The 25,397-nt window shown below is 46.2% G+C and overlaps 1 protein-coding gene across 1 annotated transcript in view; it reads left to right on the top strand.

The window, feature by feature from the left end:
* The window catches only part of LOC135520889 (pleckstrin homology domain-containing family G member 4B-like), a 100,526-nt gene that overhangs the window by 14,899 nt on the left and 60,230 nt on the right, over nt 1–25,397 (top strand). The window contains 3 exon segments of the mRNA XM_064946714.1: nt 1,935–2,132; nt 16,225–17,273; nt 17,275–17,606. Of these exon segments, the coding sequence (XP_064802786.1) occupies nt 1,935–2,132; nt 16,225–17,273; nt 17,275–17,606 (1,579 nt within the window).

Genomic DNA, 25,397 nt, shown 5'->3' on the forward strand with positions numbered 1-25,397 from the left:
GGTATGTGAATTGGAGTGGGTCTAGGGTTTCCGGCATGATGGTGTTGATGTGAGCCATGACCAGCCTTCCAAAGCACTTCATGGCTACCAAATCAAATTGAATTGGTCACATACACATGGTTAGTAGATGTTAATGCCGAGTGTAGTGAAATGCTTGTGGAAATGCTACCGACGTGAGTGCTACGGGGCAGTAATAATTTAGGCAGGTTACCTTCGCTTTCTTGGGTACAGGGATTATGGTGGTCTGTTTGAAACATGTAGGTGTTACAGACTGGGTCAGGGAGAGGTTGAAAATGTCAGTGAAGACTCTTGCCAGTTGGTCTGCGCATGCTTTCAGTACATGTCTTGGCAATCCGTCTGGCCCCATGGCTTTGTGAATGTTGACCCATTTAAAGGTCTTGTTGACATCGGCTACGGAGAGCGTGATCACACAGTCGTCCGGAACAGCTGGTGCTCTCATGCATGCTTCAGTGTTGCTTGCCTTGAAGCGAGCATAAAAAGCATTTAGCTCATCTGGTAGGCTCGTGTTACTGGGCAGCTCGCGGCTGGGTCTCCCTTTGTATTCTGTAAATAGTTTGTAAGCCCTGCCACATCCGACGAGCATCAGAGCTGGTGTAGTAGGATTCCATCTTAGTCCTGTATTGACACTTTGCCTGTTTGATGGTTCGTCTGAGGGTATTGCAGGATTTATTATAAGCGTCAGGATTTTTGTGCCATGATAAGGTCAGTGACGACAATATCTCAGTGTTGTGCCAAAGTGTTTTCACTGTGGGTGTGCACACGTTATATAAGAAGTCTTTATGCTGAATGTTGGCCTCAAGCAAGGAACACTTTTCATACGTACAGTAGCTTAGATAAAACCTGCCAATGTCTGCACATGTTCATTACCAACGGCTGATCTATGAGCTTCATCATTACATAATGAAGGGGACAGGTGAACTAACTATATTTGTAAAAACTCTCTCTGTTTCTCTCTATATATACTGTATATATAAAGATATATATATATATATATATATATATATATATATATATATAAAGATATATATATATATATATATATATATATATATATATATATATATATATATATCTTTGCCCCCTGTCTCTTTAGCTATGTGACTTCCATTTGACATCCGTGGACAATAATGTAACCATGTCTACCAGGACTGAGTTCTGGACAGTTGTATCCAGAGCCCCTGTCTGCTCTGTAACCTCTCCTCTGTCTTCCTCCTCCTCTCCTCTTTCCTCCTCCTCTCCTCTACTCCTCCTCTCCTCCTTTCCTCTACTCCTCTCCTCCTCCTCTCCTCCTTTCCTCCTCCTCTACTCCTCTCCTCTACTCCTCTCCTCTCCTCCTTTCCTCCTCTCCTCTGCCCAGGCAGGACTGTATCTAATCCACCTCTCTCCTCCTCTCCTCTCCCCAGAAAGGACTGTATTTAATCCACCTCTCTCCTCCTCTCCTCTCCCCAGAAAGGACTGTATCTAATCCACCTCTCTCCTCCTCTCCTCTCCCCAGAAAGGACTGTATTTAATCCACCTCTCTCCTCCTCTCCTCTCCCCAGAAAGGACTGTATTTAATCCACCTCTCTCCTCCTCTCCTCTCCCCAGAAAGGACTGTATTTAATCCACCTCTCTCCTCCTCTCCTCTCCCCAGAAAGGACTGTATCTAATCCACCTCTCTCCTCCTCTCCTCTCCCCAGAAAGGACTGTATTTAATCCACCTCTCCCCTCCTCTATTCTCCCCAGGCAGGACTGTATCTAATCCACTTCTCCCCTCCTCTCCTCTCCCCAGGCAGGACTGTATCTAATCCACCTCTCCCCTCCTTTCCTCTCCCCAGAAAGGACTGTATCTAATCCACCTCTCTCCTCCTCTCCTCTCCCCAGAAAGGGCTGTATTTAATCCACCTCTCCCCTCCTCTCCTCTGCCCCTACAGGACTCTGAGTCTCTGGACAGTTGTATCCAGAGCACCCTGTCTGCGCTGTACCCTCCATTCAGTGCCACCGCGTCCACCGTCCTGTGGCAGCTGTTCAGCGTGGTGGAGAGACAGTACCGTGGGGACGGACTCCGATGTCTCATCGACTTCTTACTTCCTGCCAAGAGGATCCTGCAGAGCATCCAACAAGAGACTTGTGTGAGTGGAGGGGAGGGATGGTGAGAGAGAGAGAGAGAGGAAGAGAGAGGAAGAGAGAGGAAGAGAGAGAGAGAGAGAGAGAGAGAGAGAGAGAGAGAGAGAGGAAGAGAGAGAGAGAGAGAGAGAGAGAGAGAGAGAGAGAGAGAAGGGGGAGAGAGAGAGAGAGAGAGAGGGGGAGAGAGAGAGAGAGAGAGAGAGAGAGAGAGAGAGAGAGAGAGAGAGAGAGAGAGAGAGAGAAGGGGGGAGAGAGAGGGTACTCTACAAAGCAACAGAGTTCAGGAAGTTTTGAAGTGAATATGAATGCTTTGGAAACGTGACACAGGCAGCTTCCCTTTCCTGTAGAACTATTGGAGCTTTGGAGTGAGATGCTCTATGTGAACCTTGATCTCTTCTGACTTTAGTCTCACTGAAGAGACATGATGGGGCTATAAGGCTGAGAAAAGACAGAGAGGAAGGAAATAAACTGAACCCAAAGATCAACTATAAAGTGGAGCAGACAGACAGAGACTATGAAGTCTGGCCAAAAGAATCCCATCATGGTTACTATTACTATTTTAATCAGCTCTAATCTAAACACAGATACACACCATTATAGACACCATTACAACACAGAACTCTTATACACACCATTATAGACACCATTACAACACATAACACTAATACACATCATTATAGACACCATTACAACACAGACCACTAATATACACCATTATAGACACCATTACAACACGGAACACTAATATACACCATTATAGACACCATTACAACACGGAACACTAATATACACCATTATAGACACCATTACAACACAGAACTCTTATACACACCATTATAGACACCATTACAACACGGAACACTAATATACACCATTATAGACACCATTACAACACGGAACACTAATATACACCATTATAGACACCATTACAACACAGAACTCTTATACACACCATTATAGACACCATTACAACACAGAACACTAATATACACCATTATAGACACCATTACTACACAGAACACTAATATACACCATTATAGACACCATTACAACACAGAACACTAATATATACCATTATAGACACCACCTGATGACAGACAACAAACAAGACAGGAGAGAGAGAGCGAGAGAGAGAGAGAGAGAGAGAGAGAGAGAGAGAGATGAGTGTGAAATATCTCTGCTGGGAGGGTGAGGGGGAACAACAGAGTGAGACAGAATGGATCATTGTTCATAGAAATCAGACAGAAAGCCATGCAGCCATTCTGCTCTGGAGCCATACAGAAACAGAGAGAAAACTCTGGAAGGAGACAGATGTTGACTCCCAAATCGCACCTTATGGCCTACATAATGCACTACCAGGTCAATAGTAGTGTACTATATGGGGAATAGGATGTCATTTGGGACACACTCTGGAAGGAGACAGAGGTTGAGCCCCAAATCGCACCTTATGGCCTACATAATGCACTACCAGGTCAAAAGTAGTGTACTATATGGGGAATAGGATATCATTTGGGACACACTCTGGAAGGAGACAGAGGTTGAGCCACAAATCGCACCTTATGGCCTACATAATGCACTACCAGGTCAAAAGTAGTGTACTATATGGGGAATAGGATATCATTTGGGACACACTCTGGAAGGAGACAGAGGTTGAGCCACAAATCGCACCTTATGGCCTACATAATGCACCACCAGGTCAAAAGTAGTGTACTATATGGGGAATAGGATATCATTTGGGACACACAGCCGGCCCTCCTGCTCTGAAAAGAGACCGAAACAGAGAGGAAACTGTGGTCTGCCTGAGAGCCTAGCTATCATCCCTGGGCTCAGGGGTCCAGGTTGTAATCTAACCCTGGCTCTCCCAGCAGCTTTAATTGCTGTGGGTTAGAGAGGGCTCCATGTCTCCATGACCAAAGGCCCTGAAACCCTATTCCTCTGTGTTCATCTGCTGTGATTACACTGTGATGGATAGCCTCATAGCCACACAGTCTATTCCTCTATATTCATCTGCTGTGATTACACTGTGATGGATAGCCTCATAGCCACACAGCCTATTCCTCTGTATTCATCTGCTGTGATTACACTGTGATGGATAGCCTCATAGCCACACAGTCTATTCCTCTGTATTCATCTGCTGTGATTACACTGTGATGGATAGCCTCATAGCCACACAGTCTATTCCTCTGTATTCATCTGCTGTGATTACACTGTGATGGATAGCCTCATAGCCACACAGTCTATTCCTCTGTATTCATCTGCTGTGATTACACTGTGATGGATAGCCTCATAGCCACACAGTCTATTCCTCTGTATTCATCTGCTGTGATTACACTGTGATGGATAGCCTCATAGCCACACAGTCTATTCCTCTATATTCATCTGCTGTGATTACACTGTGATGGATAGCCTCATAGCCACACAGTCTATTCCTCTGTATTCATCTGCTGTGATTACACTGTGATGGATAGCCTCATAGCCACACAGTCTATTCCTCTGTATTCATCTGCTGTGATTACACTGTGATGGATAGCCTCATAGCCACACAGCCTATTCCTCTGTATTCATCTGCTGTGATTACACTGTGATGGATAGCCTCATAGCCACACAGTCTATTCCTCTGTATTCATCTGCTGTGATTACACTGTGATGGATAGCCTCATAGCCACACAGTCTATTCCTCTGTATTCATCTGCTGTGATTACACTGTGATGGATAGCCTCATAGCCACTCATAGCGTCATAGTTTTACCTCGCTATCTAAGCCTGGTTAGTCACTGAGAAAAACTCCCCGTGCGTGAGAGGCTTTGAGTCAAGAGCAATATGATCAGTCGGCAGGCAACGCTGGCTTTTTCAATGCTTTTCCGTCACTTTTACAGCAGTTTAGCCAATGGGAAATAGACAAAAAATGGCACACTATTCCCTATATAGTGCACTACTTTTGACCATAAGGCTCTGGTCAAAAGTAGTGCACTGTACGATATAGTGCCATTTGGGACACAAGCCCTGAGTACTGTTTCTCTACTGTTAAGAGCTCTTTGTACGACAGTGTCATAGTTTGGAGTTTGGGTTGTGGTTGCTTAGTAACCGGGCCTGAACGGGCAGGTTTCGCTAGCCTCCAGGATTCTGAGGAATCAGCTCATTGGAATGACGTTGAAAAGAGAACGATGATTCACTCAAGTGCTATGAAAAGAGGGTGCCTCTCTTTAAAAGTGGAATGTATGTTTGAGCCATTTCCACTGCATTCAGGAAGTATTCAGACCTCTGGACTTGTTACACATTTGGTTACGTTACAGCCTTATTCTAAAATGGATTTAAAAAAAATCCTCATCAATCTACAAGCAATACCATAATGACAAAGCCAAAAACAGGTTATGAGAATTTTTTGCTAATTTATAAAAAATAGTAAACACTAAAATGTTCAAATCCTGTCGCTGCAGGATTATTTTGCTGTGACAAATTAAGAGCCTACATCTGTGAAGTGTATGTTTAATTCACCTTTATTTAACCAGGTAGGCTAGTTGAGAACAATGTCACGAACCTCGCCGAGGATGGTGCCTCTTCCTGTTCGGGCGGGGCTCGGCGGTCGTCGTCGCCGGCCTATTAGCTGCCATCGATTCCCTTTCCGTTTGTTTTGGTTATTGGGTAATTGGGTACACCTGTTTTGTATTAGGGTTTGTTTGTAGATTATTTAAGGGCACTAGGCCCGCTGGGGTATTTGTGCGTGCTTGTTTCTTGTTACTCTGTGTTGGATGGTGTTATTTTGTTCTTGTCGTTATTCGCCGGACTATTTCTGTCCTGTTGTTTGGACTGGCAACTTATACACGCCCTGTGTGTTGGCGTGACCGTTTTTGTTGCGCTGGTGAATAAATTTGACAAACGACTGAACCCTGCTCTCTGCGCCTGATTCCACCCACCACTCCTAGTTATCGTAACAAACAAGTTCTCATTTGCAACTGCAACCTGGCCAAGATAAAGCAAAGCAGTTCGACACATACAACAACACAGAGTTACACATGGAATATTCAAAACATACAGTTAATAACACAATAGAAAAAAGAAAACAAAAAGTCTATATACAGTGAGTGCAAATGAGGTACGATAAGGGAGGTAAGGCAATAAATAGGCCATGGTGGCGAAGTAATTACAATATAGCAATTAAACACTGGAATGGTAGATGTGCAGAAAATTAATGTGCAAGTAGAGATACTGAGGTGCAAAGAAGCAAGATAGAAAAATAAATAAATACAGTATGGGGATGAGGAAGATAGATGGGCTGTTTACAGATGGGCTATGTACAGGTGCAGTGATCTGTGAGCTGCTCTGACAGCTGGTTCTTAAAGCTAGTGAGGGAGATGTGAGTCTCCAGCTTCAGTGATTTTTGCAGTTCGTTCCAGTCATTGGCAGCAGAGAACTGGAAGGAAAGGCGACCAAAGGAGGAATTGGCTTTGGGGGTGAACAGTGAGATACACCTGCTGGAGCGCTTGCTACGAGTGGGTGCTGCTATGGCCACCAGTGAGCTGAGATAAGGCGTTGCTTTACCTAGCAGAGACTTGTAGATAACCTGTAGCCAGTGGGTTTGGCGACGAGTATGAAGCGAGGGCCAACCAACGAGAGCGCACAGGTCGCAGCGGTAGGTAGTGTATGGGGCTTTGGTGACAAACGGATGGCACTGTGATAGACTGCATTCAATTTGTTGAGTAGTGTTGGAGGCTATTTTATAGATGACATCGCCGAAGTCGAGGATCGGTAGGATGGTCAGTTTTACGAGGGTATGTTTGGCAGCATGAGTGAAGGAGGCTTTGTTGCGATATAGGAAGCAAATTCTAGATTTAATTTTGGATTGGAGATGCTTAATGTGAGTCTGGAAGGAGAGTTTACAGTCTAACCAGACACCTAGGTATTTGTAGAGTAGTGATGCTGGACAAGTGGGCAGGTGCGGGCAGTGATCGATTGAATAGCATGCATTTAGTTTTACTTGCATTTAAGAGCAGTTGGAGGCCACAGAAGGAGAGTTGTATGGCATTGAAGCTTGTCTGGAAGTTAGTTAGCACAGTGTCCAAAGAGGGGCCAGAAGTATACAGAATGGTGTTGTCTGCGTAGAGGTGGATCAGCGAATCACCAGCAGCAAGACGAACATCATTGATGTGTACAGAAAAGAGAGTCGGCCCGAGAATTGAACCCTGTGGCACCCCCATAGAGACTATCAGAGGTCCGGACAACAGGCCCTCCGATTTGAAACACTGAACTCTATCAGATAAGTAGTTGGTAAACCAGGTGAGGCAATAATTTGAGAAACCAAGGCTGTCGAGTCTGCCAATAAGAATGTGGTGATTGACAGAGTCGAAAGCCTTGACCAGGTCGATGAATACGGCTGCACAGTAATGTCTCTTATCGATGTTATGATATCGTTTAGGACCTTGAGCGTGGCTGAGGTGCACCCACGACCAGCTCTGAAACCAGATTGCATAGCAGAGAAGGTACGGTGGGATTTGAAATTGTTGGTAATAGATATATAGATATAGGTCTGTAGCAGTTTGGGTCTAGAGTGTCATCCCCTTTGAAGAGGGGGATGACCGCGGCAGCTTTCCAATCTTTGGGAATCACAGACAAAACGAAAGAGAGGTTGAACAGGCTAGTAATTGGGGTTGCAACAATTTTGGCAGATCATTTTCAAAAGAGAGGGTCCAGATTGTCTAGCCCAGCTCATTTGTAGGGGTCCAGATTTTGCAGCTCTTTCAGAACATCTGCTATCTGGATTTGGGTGAAGGAGAAATGGTGGGGGCTTGGGCGGGTTGCTGTGGAGGGTGCCGGGCAGCCAGGTGGAAAGCATGGCCAGCCATAGAGAAATGCTTCTTTAAATTCTCATTATAGTGGATTTATCGGTGGTGACAGTGTGTCCTAGCCTCAGAGCAGTGGGCAGCTGGGAGAAGGGTCTCTTATTCTCCATGGAATTTACAGTGTCCCAGGTCCCTATGTTTACAGATTTGGGGTTGTACCTGGTAGGTTCATTGATAATTTGTGTGAGATTGAGGGCATCAAGCTTAGATTGTAGGATGGCTGGGGTGTTGAGCATGTCCCAGTTTAGGTCACCTAGTATTTTTTTATTTTACCTTTATTTAACCAGGCAAGTCAGTTAAGAACAAATTCTTATTTTCAATGACGGCCTGGGAACAGTGGGTTAACTGCCTGTTCAGGGGCAGAACGACAGATTTGTTCCTTGTCAGCTCGGGGGTTTGAACTCGCAACCTTCCGATTACTTCCGATTACTAGTCCAACGCTCCATCGCTCTAACCACTAGGCTACCCTGCCGCCCCTACGAGCATGAGTTCTGAAGATAGATGGGTGGCAATCAATTCACATATAGTGTTGAGGGCACAGCTGGGGGCAGAGGGTAGTCTATAGCAAGCGGTAACGGTGAGAGAATTGTTTCTGGAAAGGTGATTTTTTAGAAGTAGAAGCTTGAATTGTTTGGGTACAGACCAGGATAGTAAGACATAATATCTTTGCAGTAGATTGCAACACCGCCCCCTTTGGCAGTTCTATCTTGGCGGAAAATGTTATAGTTAGGGATGGAGATTTCAGGGTTTTTGGTGGTTTTCCTAAGCCAGGATTCAGACACGGCTAAGACATCCGGGTTGGCAGAGTGTGCTAAAGCAGTGAGTAAAACAATCTTAGGGAGTAGGCTTCTAATGTTAACATGCATGAAACCAAGGCTTTCACAGTTACAGACGTCAACAAATGAGATCACCTGGTGAGTGGAAATGGAGCTAGGCACTGCAGGATCTGGATTAACCTCTACATCACCAGAGGAACAGAGGAGAAGTAGGATAAGGGTTTGGCTAAAGGCTAAACGAACTCGCTGTCTTGCACGATAGCATGGATTCAAGGCATAGTGTACAGACAAAGGTAAGGTAGGATGTGAGTACCTTGGAGGTAAACCTAGGCATTGAGTAATGATGAGAGAGATATAGTCTCTAGAGACATTTAAACCAGGTGATGTCATTGCATATGTAGGAGGTGGAACAACATGGTTGGTTAAGGCATATTGAGCAGGGCTAGAGGCTCTATAGTGACATAAGACAGTAATCACTAACCTGGGCAGTAATGGATAATATTGATATTAGAGAGAGGCATGCATAGCCAAGTGATCATGTTGGTCCAGTGAGTGGTTGGGCTGGCTGGAGACACAGTGATTCAGACAGTAAGTAGTCCATCTCTCCCTACCTGGTGCAGCCCTGTGGTTTCACCCTGCTCCAGTCTCTCTAATCTGTTGTCCATCTCTCTATACCTGGTGCAGCCCTGTGGTTTCACACTGCTCCAGTCTCTCTAATCTGTTGTCTATCTCTCTATACCTGGTGCAGCCCTGTGGTTTCACCCTGCTCCAGTCTCTCTAATCTGTTGTCCATCTCTCCCTACCTGGTGCAGCCCTGTGGTTTCACACTGCTCCAGTCTCTCTAATCTGTTGTCCATCTTTCTATACCTGGTGCAGCCCTGTGGTTTCACACTGCTCCAGTCTCTCTAATCTGTTGTCCATCTCTATACCTGGTGCAGCCCTGTGGTTTCACACTGCTCCAGTCTCTCTAATCTGTTGTCCATCTCTATACCTGGTGCAGCCCTGTGGTTTCACACTGCTCCAGTCTCTCTAATCTGTTGTCCATCTCTATACCTGGTGCAGCCCTGTGGTTTCACACTGCTCCAGTCTCTATAATCTGTTGTCCATCTCTCTATACCTGGTGCAGCCCTGTGGTTTCACCCTGCTCCAGTCTCTCTAATCTGTTGTCCATCTCTCCCTACCTGGTGCAGCCCTGTGGTTTCACACTGCTCCAGTCTCTAATCTGTTGTCCATCTCTCTATACCTGGTGCAGCCCTGTGGTTTCACACTGCTCCAGTCTCTATAATCTGTTGTCCATCTCTCTATACCTGGTGCAGCCCTGTGGTTTCACCCTGCTCCAGTCTCTCTAATCTGTTGTCCATCTCTCCCTACCTGGTGCAGCCCTGTGGTTTCACACTGCTCCAGTCTCTCTAATCTGTTGTCCATCTCTCTATACCTGGTGCAGCCCTGTGGTTTCATACTGCTCCAGTCTCTCTAATCTGTTGTCCATCTCTCTATACCTGGTGCAGCCCTGTGGTTTCACACTGCTCCAGTCTCTCTAATCTGTTGTCCATCTCTCTATACCTGGTGCAGCCCTGTGGTTTCACACTGCTCCAAATCAAATCAAATCAAATCAAATTTATTTATATAGCCCTTCGTACATCAGCTGATATCTCAAAGTGCTGTACAGAAACCCAGCCTAAAACCCCAAACAGCAAGCAATGCAGGTGTAGAAGCACGGTGGCTAGGAAAAACTCCCTAGAAAAGCCAAAACCTAGGAAGAAACCTAGAGAGGAACCAGGCTATGTGGGGTGGCCAGTCCTCTTCTGGCTGTGCCGGGTAGAGATTATAACAGAACATGGCCAAGATGTTCAAATGTTCATAAATGACCAGCATGGTCGAATAATAATAAGGCAGAACAGTTGAAACTGGAGCAGCAGCACGGCCAGGTGGACTGGGGACAGCAAGGAGTCATCATGTCAAGTAGTCCTGGGGCATGGTCCTAGGGCCGCGGTTCAGTTGAAACTGGAGCAGCAGCACGGCCAGGTGGACTGGGGACAGCAAGGAGTCATCATGTCAGGTAGTCCTGGGGCATGGTCCTAGGGCTCAGGTCCTCCGAGAGAGAGAAGGAGAGAATTAGAGAACGCACACTTAGATTCACACAGGACACCGAATTGGACAGGAGAAGTACTCCAGATATAACAAACTGACCCCAGCCCCCGACACATAAACTACTGCAGCATAAATACTGAAGGCTGAGACAGGAGGGGTCAGGAGACACTGTGGCCCCACCCGAGGACACCCCGGACAGGGCCAAACAGGAAGGATATAACCCCACCCACTATGCCAAAGCACAGCCCCCACACCACTGGAGGGATATCTTCAACCACCAACTTACCATCCTGAGACAAAGCTGAGTATAGCCCGCAAAGATCTCCGCCACGGCACAACCCAAGGGGGGGGGCGCCAACCCAGACAGGATGACCACATCAGTGAATCAACCCACTCAGGTGACGCACCCCCTCAGGGACGGCATGAGAGAGCCCCAGCAAGCCAGTGACTCAGCCCCTGTAATAGGGTTAGAGGCAGAGAATCCCAGTGGAAAGAGGGGAACCGGCCAGGCAGAGACAGCAAGGGTGGTTCGTTGCTCCAGAGCCTTTCCGTTCACCTTCCCACTCCTGGGCCAGACTACACTCAATCATATGACCCACTGAAGAGATGAGTCTTCAGTAAAGACTTAAAGGTTGAGACCGAGTTTGCGTCTCTGACATGGGTAGGCAGACCGTTCCATAAAAATGGAGCTCTATAGGAGAAAGCCCTGCCTCCAGCTGTTTGCTTAGAAATTCTAGGGACAATTAGGAGGCCTGCGTCTTGTGACCGTAGCGTACGTGTAGGTATGTACGGCAGGACCAAATCAGAGAGATAGGTAGGAGCAAGCCCATGCAATGCTTTGTAGGTTAGCAGTAAAACCTTGAAATCAGCCCTTGCTTTGACAGGAAGCCAGTGTAGGGAGGCTAGCACTGGAGTAATATGATCAAATTTTTTGGTTCTAGTCAGGATTCTAGCAGCCGTATTTAGCACTAACTGAAGTTTATTTAGTGCTTTATCCGGGTAGCCGGAAAGTAGAGCATTGCAGTAGTCTAACCTAGAAGTGACAAAAGCATGGATTAATTTTTCTGCATCATTTTTGGACAGAAAGTTTCTGATTTTTGCAATGTTACGTAGATGGAAAAAAGCTGTCCTTGAAATGGTCTTGATATGTTCTTCAAAAGAGAGATCAGGGTCCAGAGTAACGCCGAGGTCCTTCACAGTTTTATTTGAGATGACTGTACAACCATTAAGATTAATTGTCAGATTCAACAGAAGATCTCTTTGTTTCTTGGGACCTAGAACAAGCATCTCTGTTTTATCCGAGTTTAAAAGTAGAAAGTTTGCTGCCATCCACTTCCTTATGTCTGAAACACATGCTTCTAGCGAGGGCAATTTTGGGGCTTCACCATGTTTCATTGAAATGTACAGCTGTGTATCATCCGCATAGCAGTGAAAGTTAACATTATGTTTTCGAATAACATCCCCAAGAGGTAAAATATATAGTGAAAACAACAGCGGTCCTAAAACGGAACCTTGAGGAACACCGAAATTTACAGTTGATTTGTCAGAGGACAAACCATCCACAGAGACAAACTGATATCTTTCCGACAGATAAGATCTAAACCAGGCCAGAACTTGACCGTGTAGACCAATTTGGGTTTCCAATCTCTCCAAAAGAATGTGGTGATCGATGGTATCAAAAGCAGCACTAAGGTCTAGGAGCACGAGGACAGATGCAGAGCTCGGTCCGATGCCATTAAAATGTCATTTACCACCTTCACAAGTGCCGTCTCAGTGCTATGATGGGGTCTAAAACCAGACTGAAGCATTTCATATACATTGTTTGTCTTCAGGAAGGCAGTGAGTTGCTGAGCAACAGCCTTTTCTAAGATTTTTGAGAGGAATGGAAGATTCGATATAGGCCGATAGTTTTTTATATTTTCTGGGTCAAGGTTTGGCTTTTTCAAGAGAGGCTTTATTACTGCCACTTTTAGTGAGTTTGGTACACATCCGGTGGATAGAGAGCCGTTTATTATGTTCAACATAGGAGGGCCAAGCACAGGAAGCAGCTCTTTCAGTAGTTTAGTTGGAATAGGGTCCAGTAAGCAGCTTGAAGGTTTAGAGGCCATGATTATTTTCATCATTGTGTCAAGAGATATAGTACTAAAACACTTGAGCGTCTCTCTTGATCCTAGGTCCACGCAGAGTTGTGCAGACTCAGGACAACTGAGCTTTGAAGGAATACGCAGATTTAAGGAGGAGTCTGTAATTTGCTTTCTAATAATCATAATTTTTTCCTCAAAGAAGTTCATGAATTTATCACTGCTAAAGTGAAAGTCATCCTCTCTTGGGGAATGCTGCTTTTTAGTTAGCTTTGCGACCGTATCAAAAAGGAATTTTGGATTGTTCTTATTGTCCTCAATTAAGTTAGAAAAATAGGATGATCGAGCAGCAGTAAGGGCTCTTCGGTACTGCACGGTACTGTCTTTCCAAGCTAGACGGAAGACTTCCAGTTTGGTGTGGCGCCATTTCCGTTCCAATTTTCTGGAAGCTTGCTTCAGAGCTCGGGTATTTTCTGTGTACCAGGGAGCTAGTTTCTTATGAGAAATGTTTTTAGTTTTTAGGGGTGCAACTGCATCTAGGGTATTGCGCAAGGTTAAATTGAGTTCCTCAGTTAGGTGGTTAACTGATTTTTGTCCTCTGGTGTCATTGGGTAGACAGAGGGAATCTGGAAGGACATCAAGGAATCTTTGTGTTGTCTGTGAATTTATAGCACGACTTTTGATGTTCCTTGGTTGGGGTCTGAGCAGATTATTTGTTGCAATTGCAAACGTAATAAAATGGTGGTCCGATAGTCCTGGATTATGAGGAAAAACATTAAGATCCACAACATTTATTCTATGGGACAAAACTAGGTCCAGCGTATGACTGTGACAGTGAGTGGGTCCAGAGACATGTTGGACAAAACCCACTGAGTCGATGATGGCTCCGAAAGCCTTTTGGAGTGGGTCTGTGGACTTTTCCATGTGAATATTAAAGTCACCAAAGATTAGAATATTATCTGCTATGACTACAAGGTCCGATAGGAATTCAGGGAACTCAGTGAGGAACGCTGTATATGACCCAGGAGGCCTGTAAACAGTAGCTATAAAAAGTGATTGAGTAGGCTGCATAGATTTCATGACTAGAAGCTCAAAAGACGAAAACGTCATTTTTTTTTTTGTAAATTGCAATTTGCTATCGTAAATGTTAGCAACACCTCCGCCTTTGCGGGATGCACGGGGGATATGGTCACTAGTGTAGCCAGGAGGTGAGGCCTCATTTAACACAGTAAATTCATCAGGCTTAAGCCATGTTTCAGTCAGGCCAATCACATCAAGATTATGATCAGTGATTAGTTCATTGACTATAATTGCCTTTGAAGTAAGGGATCTAACATTAAGTAGCCCTATTTTGAGATGTGAGGTATCATGATCTCTTTCAATAATGACAGGAATGGAGGTGGTCTTTATCCTAGTGAGATTGCTAAGGCGAACACCGCCATGTTTAGTTTTGCGCAACCTAGGTCGAGGCACAGACACGGTCTCAATGGTGATAGCTGAGCTGACTACACTGACTATGCTAGTGGCAGACTCCACTATGCTGGCAGGCTGGCTAACAGCCTGCTGCCTGGCCTGCACCCTCCAGTCTCTCTAATCTGTTGTCCATCTCTCTATACCTGGTGCAGCCCTGTGGTTTCATACTGCTCCAGTCTCTCTAATCTGTTGTCCATCTCTCTATACCTGGTGCAGCCCTGTGGTTTCACACTGCTCCAGTCTCTCTAATCTGTTGTCCATCTCTCTATACCTGGTGCAGCCCTGTGGTTTCACACTGCTCCAGTCTCTCTAATCTGTTGTCCATCTCTATACCTGGTGCAGCCCTGTGGTTTCACACTGCTCCAGTCTCTCTAATCTGTTGTCCATCTCTATACCTGGTGCAGCCCTGTGGTTTCATACTGCTCCAGTCTCTCTAATCTGTTGTCCATCTCTATACCTGGTGCAGCCCTGTGGTTTCACACTGCTCCAGTCTCTCTAATCTGTTGTCCATCTCTCTATACCTGGTGCAGCCCTGTGGTTTCACACTGCTCCAGTCTCTAATCTGTTGTCCATCTCTTTATACCTGGTGCAGCCCTGTGGTTTCATACTGCTCCAGTCTCTCTAATCTGTTGTCCATCTCTATACCTGGTGCAGCCCTGTGGTTTCATACTGCTCCAGTCTCTCTAATCTGTTGTCCATCTCTCTATACCTGGTGCAGCCCTGTGGTTTCACACTGCTCCAGTCTCTCTAATCTGTTGTCCATCTCTCTATACCTGGTGCAGCCCTGTGGTTTCATACTGCTCCAGTCTCTCTAATCTGTTGTCCATCTCTCTATACCTGGTGCAGCCCTGTGGTTTCACATTGCTCCAGTCTCTCTAATCTGTTGTCCATTTCTCCCTACCTGGTGCAGCCCTGTGGTTTCACACTGCTCCAGTCTCTCTAATCTGTTGTCCATCTCTCTATACCTGGTGCAGCCCTGTGGTTTCATACTGCTCCAGTCTCTCTAATCTGTTGTCCATCTCTATACCTGGTGCAGCCCTGTGGTTTCACACTGCTCCAGTCTCTCTAATCTGTTGTCCATCTCTATACCTGGTGCAGCCCTGTGGTTTCACACTGCTCCAGTCTCTAATCTGTTGTCCATCTCTCTATACCTGGTGCAGCCCTGTGGTTTCATACTGCTCCAGTCTCTCTAATCTGTTGTCCATCTCTCTATACCTGGTGCAGCCCTGTGGTTTCACACTGCTCCAGTCTCTCTAATCTGTTGTCCATCTCTATACCTGGTGCAGCCCTGTGGTTTCACACTGCTCCAGTCTCTCTAATCTGTTGTCCATCTCTATACCTGGTGCAGCCCTGTGGTTTCACATTGCTCCAGTCTCTCTAATCTGTTGTCCATTTCTCCCTACCTGGTGCAGCCCTGTGGTTTCACACTGTTCCAGTCTCTCTAATCTGTTGTCCATCTCTCTATACCTGGTGCAGCCATGTGGTTTCACACTGCTCCGGGTAATCTACAGATGTAGGGTCATCATTTGATCACTCTTTTGTTGCTGATAACTTTCCTGATTTACCTAAATATGCTGAAAAATCGACACTAACACATGATTATATTAACAGTATTGCAATTTAAATGTAACCTACTTTTGGCCAGCTAATAGCCTAACCACCGATCAAGCAACATTATGGACTAAACGTTCACTTCCTGTTGCTTCAGGATTCTTTTGCTATGACAAATTAAGAGCTTACATCTGTAAAGTGTATGTAGGTGTATATCAGAGGAGTTGGATACAGCAGAAGACACATTTCAGTCTGGTATGTGTTAATAAAGGATTGTCTTCCTCTACAGGTGCGTTTCCACGGCCGGCTGTTCTATCATGAGGGTTGGCCCTTCTGCATCAACGAGAAGGTGGTTTTACAGCTCGCCCCGCTCCATAAGGTCCGTCTGAAGCAGGGAGACTTCTACCTACAGGTGGTTCCTCTGGGCCGCAAGGCTGCCAAGCTGGTCATAAAATGTCTGTCGGCCAGTGGCCAGGCCATCGCAGAGATCCCCATCCCGGAGAGCATGTACGGCAGTGTCTTCACCGCTGACTTCCTGCAGAATGTGACGCGCGAGCGCAACCTCCATCCACTGCAGAACTGGTTGCTCACCACCGGCACCGTCGTGTTCCGGACGCCGTGGAAGAACGTGGTGAATCCTCTGTTCGTCAGCAGCACGGCAGACGCCATCATGCAGACGCGGGGCGACAGCACGGGCTTCCGTGGCCAGCTCAGCGCCTGCAGTACCAGTGGATCAACAGGGACCCTGGACTCCCACCGCAGCTCCCACGAATCACTACACTCCCAGGGGGCAGACTCTACCTTCTCAGAGCCTGCTATCCTGAGCAGGCGGGTACATGTAATGGACCCCAGCAGCACTAGTTGCAGGTCCCAACAGGATCCCAACCCGGGACTTCACCGGATGGAGAACCACAACCAGAACCACAGCCTGAGAGCAGCTCCTGACTCTCACTCCTGCAGTCCACAGACAGACAGGCTGGCTGGGGAGGGTGGTGGTGGTCCGGGGGAGGAGGGCCAGGGTGGGACCAGAGAGAGGACCAGGACCCTGTCGTTCAGCACTGACCTCAGTAACCCCAACCCTCGCCGGCCCCGCCACGCCAGGGACTCTGTGTCCTTCGAGACCCGGAGACTGTTCCGTAAGTCCTACATGGAGGCCCTGCAGAATCCCATGAACCTGGGCTCTAGCTCTGAGTCCATCCTGGAGGAAGGACCAGAGCACAGTCCTGCATGCCCAGGTCTCAGCCCACTCAGCCCCAGAGAAGATGTCTCATCTCCAACTTTGACCCCTGGTACCAGCCCCTCCACCCCCACCAACCAGAGAGAGCAGGGCTCCGTGGGCTCAGGCTAGGGGGACCAGGGCATGGCTGGGTGGAGACCCCGACTCCCCCCGACTCTCTCCCAGCATGCCTCTCCTGTACCTCCAGAGGGGTCTGAGGAACGCTGGGGCCCTGGAGACCCGGGCTGAGAGGCGCTCCAAGTCTCTGGAGAGGACTAACAAGGCAGCCCAGGTCAAAGGGCACCGGGCGCGCTCCTCATCCGGGGGCTCGGCCAGCAGTGGAGTCTTCTCACCAAAGAAGCTGATGAACGGATATGCCCTGCGCTTCGGACGGCTGGACCTGGAGGCTGCCTTCTCCATCTCAGACAGGAGGAGCAGTGTTAGAGAGGAGACAGGTAGAAAAACCTGATTAGTATAACATGTGACTGATTAGAATAACATGTAACTGATTAGAATAGCATGTGACTGATTAGAATAACAGGTAACTGATTAGAATAGCATGTGACTGATTAGAATAACATGTGACTGATTAGAATAACATGTGACTGATTAGAATAACATGTGACTGATTAGAATAGCATGTGACTGATTAGAATAACATGTGACTGATTAGAATAACATGTGACTGATTAGAATAACATGTGACTGATTAGAATAGCATGTGACTGATTAGAATAACATGTGACTGATTAGAATAACATGTGACTGATTAGAATAACATGTGACTGATTAGAATAGCATGTGACTGATTAGAATAACATGTGACTGATTAGAATAACATGTGACTGATTAGAATAACATGTGACTGATTAGAATAACATGTGACTGATTAGAATAACAGGTAACTGATTAGAATAGCATGTGACTGATTAGAATAATATGTGACTGATTAGTATAACATGTGACTGATTAGTATAACATGTGACTGATTAGATAATAGTGTAACATGTGACTGATTAGTATAACATGTGACTGATTAGTATAACATGTGACTGATTAGTATAACACGTGACTGATTAGAATAACATGTGACTGATTAGATAATAGTATAACATGTGACTGATTAGTATAACATGTGACTGATTAGAATAACATGTGACTGATTAGATAATAGTATAACATGTTACTGATTAGTATAACATGTGACTGATTAGTATAACATGTGACTGATTAGTATAACATGTGACTGATTAGAATAACATGTGACTGATTAGTATAACATGTGACTGATTAGATAATAGTATAACATGTGACTGATTAGTATAACATGTGACTGATTAGTATAACATGTGACTGATTAGTATAACATGTGACTGATTAGATAATAGTATAACATGTTACTGATTAGAATAACATGTGACTGATTAGAATAACATGTGACTGATTAGATAATAGTATAACATGTTACTGATTAGTATAACATGTGACTGATTAGTATAACATGTGACTGATTAGTATAACATGTGACTGATTAGATAATAGTATAACATGTTACTGATTAGAATAACATGTGACTGATTAGATAATAGTATACCATGTTACTGATTAATATAACACGTGACTGATTAGTATAACACGTGACTGATTAGTATAACATGTGACTGATTAGTATAACATGTGACTGATTGGTATAACATGACTGATTAGTATAACATGTGACTGATTAGTATAACATGTGACTGATTAGTATAACATGTGACTGATTAGAATAACATGTGACTGATTAGAATAACATGACTGATTAGAATAACATGACTGATTAGAATAACATGTAGGGTTTGTCCCACATGACACCAAAAAGTCTCATAGGTCCGCATGGACTGAATATCATTATTATAGAGTCTTTGTCAAGGGTATTGTTTTAAACACTGCAGGAGTCAGGTATGTAATGATCCCACTCAGGCTGTATAGATCAAGGTTATGGGTTTGACTACTGGAGTCTGGTATGTAATGATCCCACTCGGACTGTATAGATCAAGGTTATGGGTTTGACTCCTGGAGTCTGGTATATAGTGATCCCACATGGGCTGTATAGACCAAGGTTATGGGTTTGACTCCAGGAGACTGGTATATAGTGATCCCACATGGACTGTATAGATCAAGGTTATGGGTTTGACTCCTGGAGTCTGGTATATAGTGATCCCACTCGGGCTGTATAGACCAAGGTTATGGGTTTGACTCCTGGAGTCCGGTATATAATGATCCCACTCGGGCTGTATACTCAGTTAAGAACAAATTCTTATTTACAATGGCAGCGTACCCCGGCCAAACCTGGACGACGCTGGGACAGTTGTGAATGGACTCCCAATCACGGCTGGATGTGATACAGCCAGCCTGGATTCAAACAAGGGACTGTAGTGATGCCTGCTTGCACTAAGATGCTGCATAGACCAAGGTTATGGGTTTGACTTCTGCTTGGGCTATATGTATTGATTGAAATAGGAGTGAGGTCAGGTGTACTGGTAGCTCAGTTGGTTGGAGCTTGACCTTTGTCAAAGGTAAAGTCCATTCAGTGGGCAAAACTGGTTGAAATGAAATGATCATATCAACCATATTTGCCTTTGAAAAGACATATTTTCAACCAGTTTTTCCTTTGAAAACACATAATTTCTACCAGTTTGCATGTTGGTTTTAGAATGTAACATCAACAAAGTCAGTAAAAGTCTAAACAAGACAGCTAAGTTTTGTGAGACTGCGTTGGTGATTAGATTTCTCAACTCAAGCGCTGTCTTCAGTTTGGACAAACACTTTCCCTGGCATTGGGTCCAATAGAGATTGAATCATAACACCGGCTTCTCTCTCACTGTATCAAATGGTGTGGCCTCCGGGCTTGAAAACACGGTTTGTTTCCAGACAGGTTTAATGTTGTGGTTTCAGTGAGTAATTATGACCTGCAGTAATAGGGATCTGACATGAGGGCATGTGTTTGGACTCACTGTTGATATGAGTAGACAGCTTGTAGTTCTCATGTGCAGATGTTTTGGGTAGTGGTGGGGGAGGTTGTGTGCGTGAGTAGATGCGCTTTTATATGTTATTAGACAGGTATGGCCCATCCCCGGAACAGCTCAGACGTGGTGTTGGACACACACGCACACGCACACAGTGGCACTAGGTTCACACACACACACACACACGGTGGCCCTAGGTACACACACACACACACACACACACACACACACACACACACACACACACACACGCACACACACAGTGGCACTAGGTTCACACACACACACACACACACACACACACACACACACACACACACACACACACACACACACACACACACACACACGGTGGCCCTAGGTTCACACGCAAACACACACACACACACACACACACACAGTGGCACTAGGTTCAGACACACACACAGTGGCGCTAGCTTCACACACACAGTGGCACGAGGTTCACACACACACACACACACACACACACACACACACACACACACACACAGTGGCGCTAGGTTCACAAACACACACAGTGGCGCTAGGTTCACACACACAGTGGCGCTAGGTTCACACACACAGTGGTGCTAGGTTCACACACACAGTGGCGCTCGGTTCACACACACAGTGGCACTAGGTTCACACACACAGTGGCGCTCGGTTCACACACACAGTGGCACTAGGTTCACACACACAGTGGCGCTAGGTTCACACACACAGTGGTGCTAGGTTCACACACACAGTGGCGCTCGGTTCACACACACAGTGGCACTAGGTTCACACACACAGTGGCGCTCGGTTCACACACACAGTGGCACTAGGTTCACACACACAGTGGCGCTAGGTTCACACACACAGTGGCGCTAGGTTCACACATACACAGTGGCGCTCGGTTCACACATACACAGTGGTGCTAGGTTCACACACACAGTGGCGCTCGGTTCACACACACAGTGGCACTAGGTTCACACACACAGTGGCGCTCGGTTCACACACACAGTGGCACTAGGTTCACACACACAGTGGCGCTAGGTTCACACACACAGTGGCACTAGGTTCACACACACAGTGGCGCTAGGTTCACACACACAGTGGCACTAGGTTCACACACACAGTGGCGCTAGGTTCACACACACAGTGAGATGACCTTCCAGTGAATGTGGGACTGGGCTGTGCTCGACTCTGGTCCCAGACATATGAGTTGCCTCCTGTACAATAGCATTCATTGTGCCCCCCTCCTCCACTGGGGCTGAATGCAGGGAAAACCCCTTAACCTGTCCTCATGTAAGGTCCATTCACCTGAGTAACATGAGAACCAGTGAAGCAACACTGACTTTTTTCAGGACTTTATTCTGAAAACAAAACCCTCCCTCACTTTGAGAAGGGATGAATTACCCCCATCCACCATGTGAGATGGTCATGGCTGTGGTGACCATTGTTCATAGATTTATTATTTCACCTTTATTTAACCAGGTAGGCTAGTTGAGAACAAGTTCTCATTTACAACTGCGACCTGGACCAAGATAAAGCAAAGCAGTGCGACAAAACACAACAACACAGAGTAACACATGGAATGAACAAACGTACAGTCAATACAAGCGTACAGTCATTCATGTCCCCCATGTGATTTCAATGCTTTGTACACTCAGTGTATATGTAGGGAATAGGGTACCATTTGGGATGCATACTATAATTTGCTAGTCCAGACCGTTTCGTTCTCCGACAGACAGAAATGTGTGGCCAGGTCCTGGCTGCATTGATGGCTTAGAACGCTGTTAAACACTGTATACAACTCAGGCTTACACTGGGTACAATGCAGGAGAGGCTTTGCTCTACATTTATAACTTCCTGACAAAACAAAGCAATGTAGGAAGTTTGCTGCAAACAGAATTACTGGCCGCACAGCCACAGCCAGTCACACAGGAAGTACTACATTTAGTGCCTGAGGACAAAAGGGGGCGAGGCTGGGAAGGGAGAGGCTAAACTGGGAGGGGCTATGATGGGAGGGGAGGAGAGAGGCTAGGCTGGGAGGAGATAGGCCCAGAGGGGAAGGGCTCAGCTCAGAGGGGATGGGCTAGGCTCAGAGGGGAGGGGCAGGGAGATGCTTGGGGGGACTGGGAGGTGGGGCTATGCTGGGAAGGGAGAGGCTGGGAGGAGATAGGCTCAGAGGGGAGGGGCTCAGCTCAGAGGGGAGGAGCAGGATGCTTGGAGGGACTGGGAGGGGGGGCTATGCTGGGAAGGGAGAGGCTGGGAGGAGATAGGCTCGGAGGGGAGGGGCTCGGAGGGGAGGGGCAGGGAGATGCTTGGAGGGACTGGGAGGGGGGCTATGCTGGGAAGGGAGAGGCTGGGAGGAGATAGGCTCGGAGGGAGGGGCTCGGAGGGGAGGGGCAGGGAGATGCTTGGAGGGACTGGGAGGGGGGGCTATGCTGGGAAGGGAGAGGCTGGGAGGAGATAGGCTCGGAGGGGATGGGCTCGGCTCGGAGGGGAGGGGCTAGGCTCAGAGGGGATGGGCTAGGACAACGCAAGGGAGCCAGTTAGAGATGGTTGTAAACACACTACTCTGAGTCTCATACATGGTTCAGAGACACCCTATCTATACATTCTCTGTCTTCACACATTGACAACTTTGAAGACGTATGAACAATGGCTTTTATGGTCATGTTTTTATGTCCGGGCGTGGCCATATCCTTTGTTGCTTTACTTTCTACCAGGTATTAGATGACCCTGTGGAGGCTGCTGAGGGGAGGACGGCTCATAATAATGTCTGGAATGGAGTGTAATGTCTGGAATGGAGTGTAATGTCTGGAATGGAGTGTAATGGAGTGTAATGGCTGGAATGGAGTGTAATGTCTGGAATGGAGTGTAATGGAGTGTAATGGAGTGTAATGGAGTGTAATGGCTGGAATGGAGTGTAATGTCTGGAATGGAGTGTAATGGAGTGTAATGGCTGGAATGGAGTGTAATGGCTGGAATGGAGTGTAATGGAGTGTAATGTCTGGAATGGAGTGTAATGGAGTGTAATGGAGTGTAATGGCTGGAATGGAGTGTAATGGAGTGTTATGGCTGGAATGGAGTGTAATGTCTGGAATGGAGTGTAATGGAGTGTAATGGAGTGTAATGGCTGGAATGGAGTGTAATGTCTGGAATGGAGTGTAATGGAGTGTAATGGCTGGAATGGAGTGTAATGGCTGGAATGGAGTGTAATGGAGTGTAATGTCTGGAATGGAGTGTAATGGAGTGTAATGGCTGGAATGGAGTGTAATGTCTGGAATGGAGTGTAATGGAGTGTAATGGCTGGTTTGGAGTGTAATGTCTGGAATGGAGTGTAATGTCTGGAATGGAGTGTAATGTCTGGAATGGAGTGTAATGTCTGGAATGGAGTGTAATGTCTGGAATGGAGTGTAATGTCTGGAATGGAGTGTAATGGAGTGTAATGGCTGGTTTGGAGTGTAATGTCTGGAATGGAGTGTAATGTCTGGAATGGAGTGTAATGGAGTGTAATGGCTGGTTCGGAGTGTAATGGCTGGTTCGGAGTGTAATGTCTGGAATGGAGTGTAATGTCTGGAATGGAGTGTAATGTCTGGAATGGAGTGTAATGGCTGGAATGGAGTGTAATGTCTGGAATGGAGTGTAATGGCTGGAATGGAGTGTAATGGAGTGTAATGGCTGGAATGGAGTGTAATGGCTGGAATGGAGTGTAATGGCTGGAATGGAGTGTAATGGCTGGAATGGAGTGTAATGGAGTGTAATGGCTGGAATGGAGTGTAATGGCTGGAATGGAGTGTAATGGAGTGTAATGGCTGGAATGGAGTGTAATGGCTGGAATGGAGTGTAATGGCTGGAATGGAGTGTAATGGCTGGAATGGAGTGTAATGGAGTGTAATGGCTGGAATGGAGTGTAATGGCTGGAATGGAGTGTAATGTCTGGAATGGAGTGTAATGGAGTGTAATGGCTGGAATGGAGTGTAATGGCTGGAATGGAGTGTAATGGAGTGTAATGGCTGGAATGGAGTGTAATGGAGTGTAATGGCTGGTTTGGAGTGTAATGGCTGGAATGGAGTGTAATGGAGTGTAATGGCTGGTTCGGAGTGTAATGGCTGGTTCGGAGTGTAATGTCTGGAATGGAGTGTAATGTCTGGAATGGAGTGTAATGTCTGGAATGGAGTGTAATGGCTGGAATGGAGTGTAATGTCTGGAATGGAGTGTAATGGCTGGAATGGAGTGTAATGGAGTGTAATGGCTGGAATGGAGTGTAATGGAGTGTAATGGCTGGAATGGAGTGTAATGGCTGGAATGGAGTGTAATGGAGTGTAATGGCTGGAATGGAGTGTAATGGCTGGAATGGAGTGTAATGGAGTGTAATGGCTGGAATGGAGTGTAATGGCTGGAATGGAGTGTAATGGCTGGAATGGAGTGTAATGGCTGGAATGGAGTGTAATGGAGTGTAATGGCTGGAATGGAGTGTAATGGCTGGAATGGAGTGTAATGTCTGGAATGGAGTGTAATGGAGTGTAATGGCTGGAATGGAGTGTAATGGCTGGAATGGAGTGTAATGGAGTGTAATGGCTGGAATGGAGTGTAATGGAGTGTAATGGCTGGTTTGGAGTGTAATGGCTGGAATGGAGTGTAATGTCTGGAATCGAGTGTAATGTCTGGAATGGAGTGTAATGGAGTGTAATGGAGTGTAATGGCTGGAATGGAGTGTAATGGCTGGAATGGAGTGCAATGGAGTGTAATGGCTGGTTTGGAGTGTAATGGCTGGAATGGAGTGTAATGTCTGGAATCGAGTGTAATGTCTGGAATGGAGTGTAATGGAGTGTAATGGAGTGTAATGGCTGGAATGGAGTGTAATGGCTGGAATGGAGTGCAATGGAGTGTAATGGCTGGTTTGGAGTGTAATGGCTGGAATGGAGTGTAACGTCTGGAATGGAGTGTAATGGAGTGTAATGGCTGGAATGGAGTGTAATGGAGTGTAATGGCTGGAATGGAGTGTAATGGAGTGTAATGGCTGGAATGGAGTGTAATGGAGTGTAATGGCTGGAATGGAGTGTAATGGAGTGTAATGGCTGGAATGGAGTGTAATGGAGTGTAATGGCTGGAATGGAGTGTAATGGAGTGTAATGGCTGGAATGGAGTGTAATGGAGTGTAATGGCTGGAATGGAGTGTAATGGCTGGAATGGAGTGTAATGGAGTGTAATGTCTGGAATGGAGTGTAATGGCTGGAATGGAGTGTA

Source organism: Oncorhynchus masou, chromosome 29 (assembly GCF_036934945.1).
Source record: "Oncorhynchus masou masou isolate Uvic2021 chromosome 29, UVic_Omas_1.1, whole genome shotgun sequence".
Classification (NCBI taxonomy): Eukaryota; Metazoa; Chordata; class Actinopteri; order Salmoniformes; family Salmonidae; genus Oncorhynchus; species Oncorhynchus masou.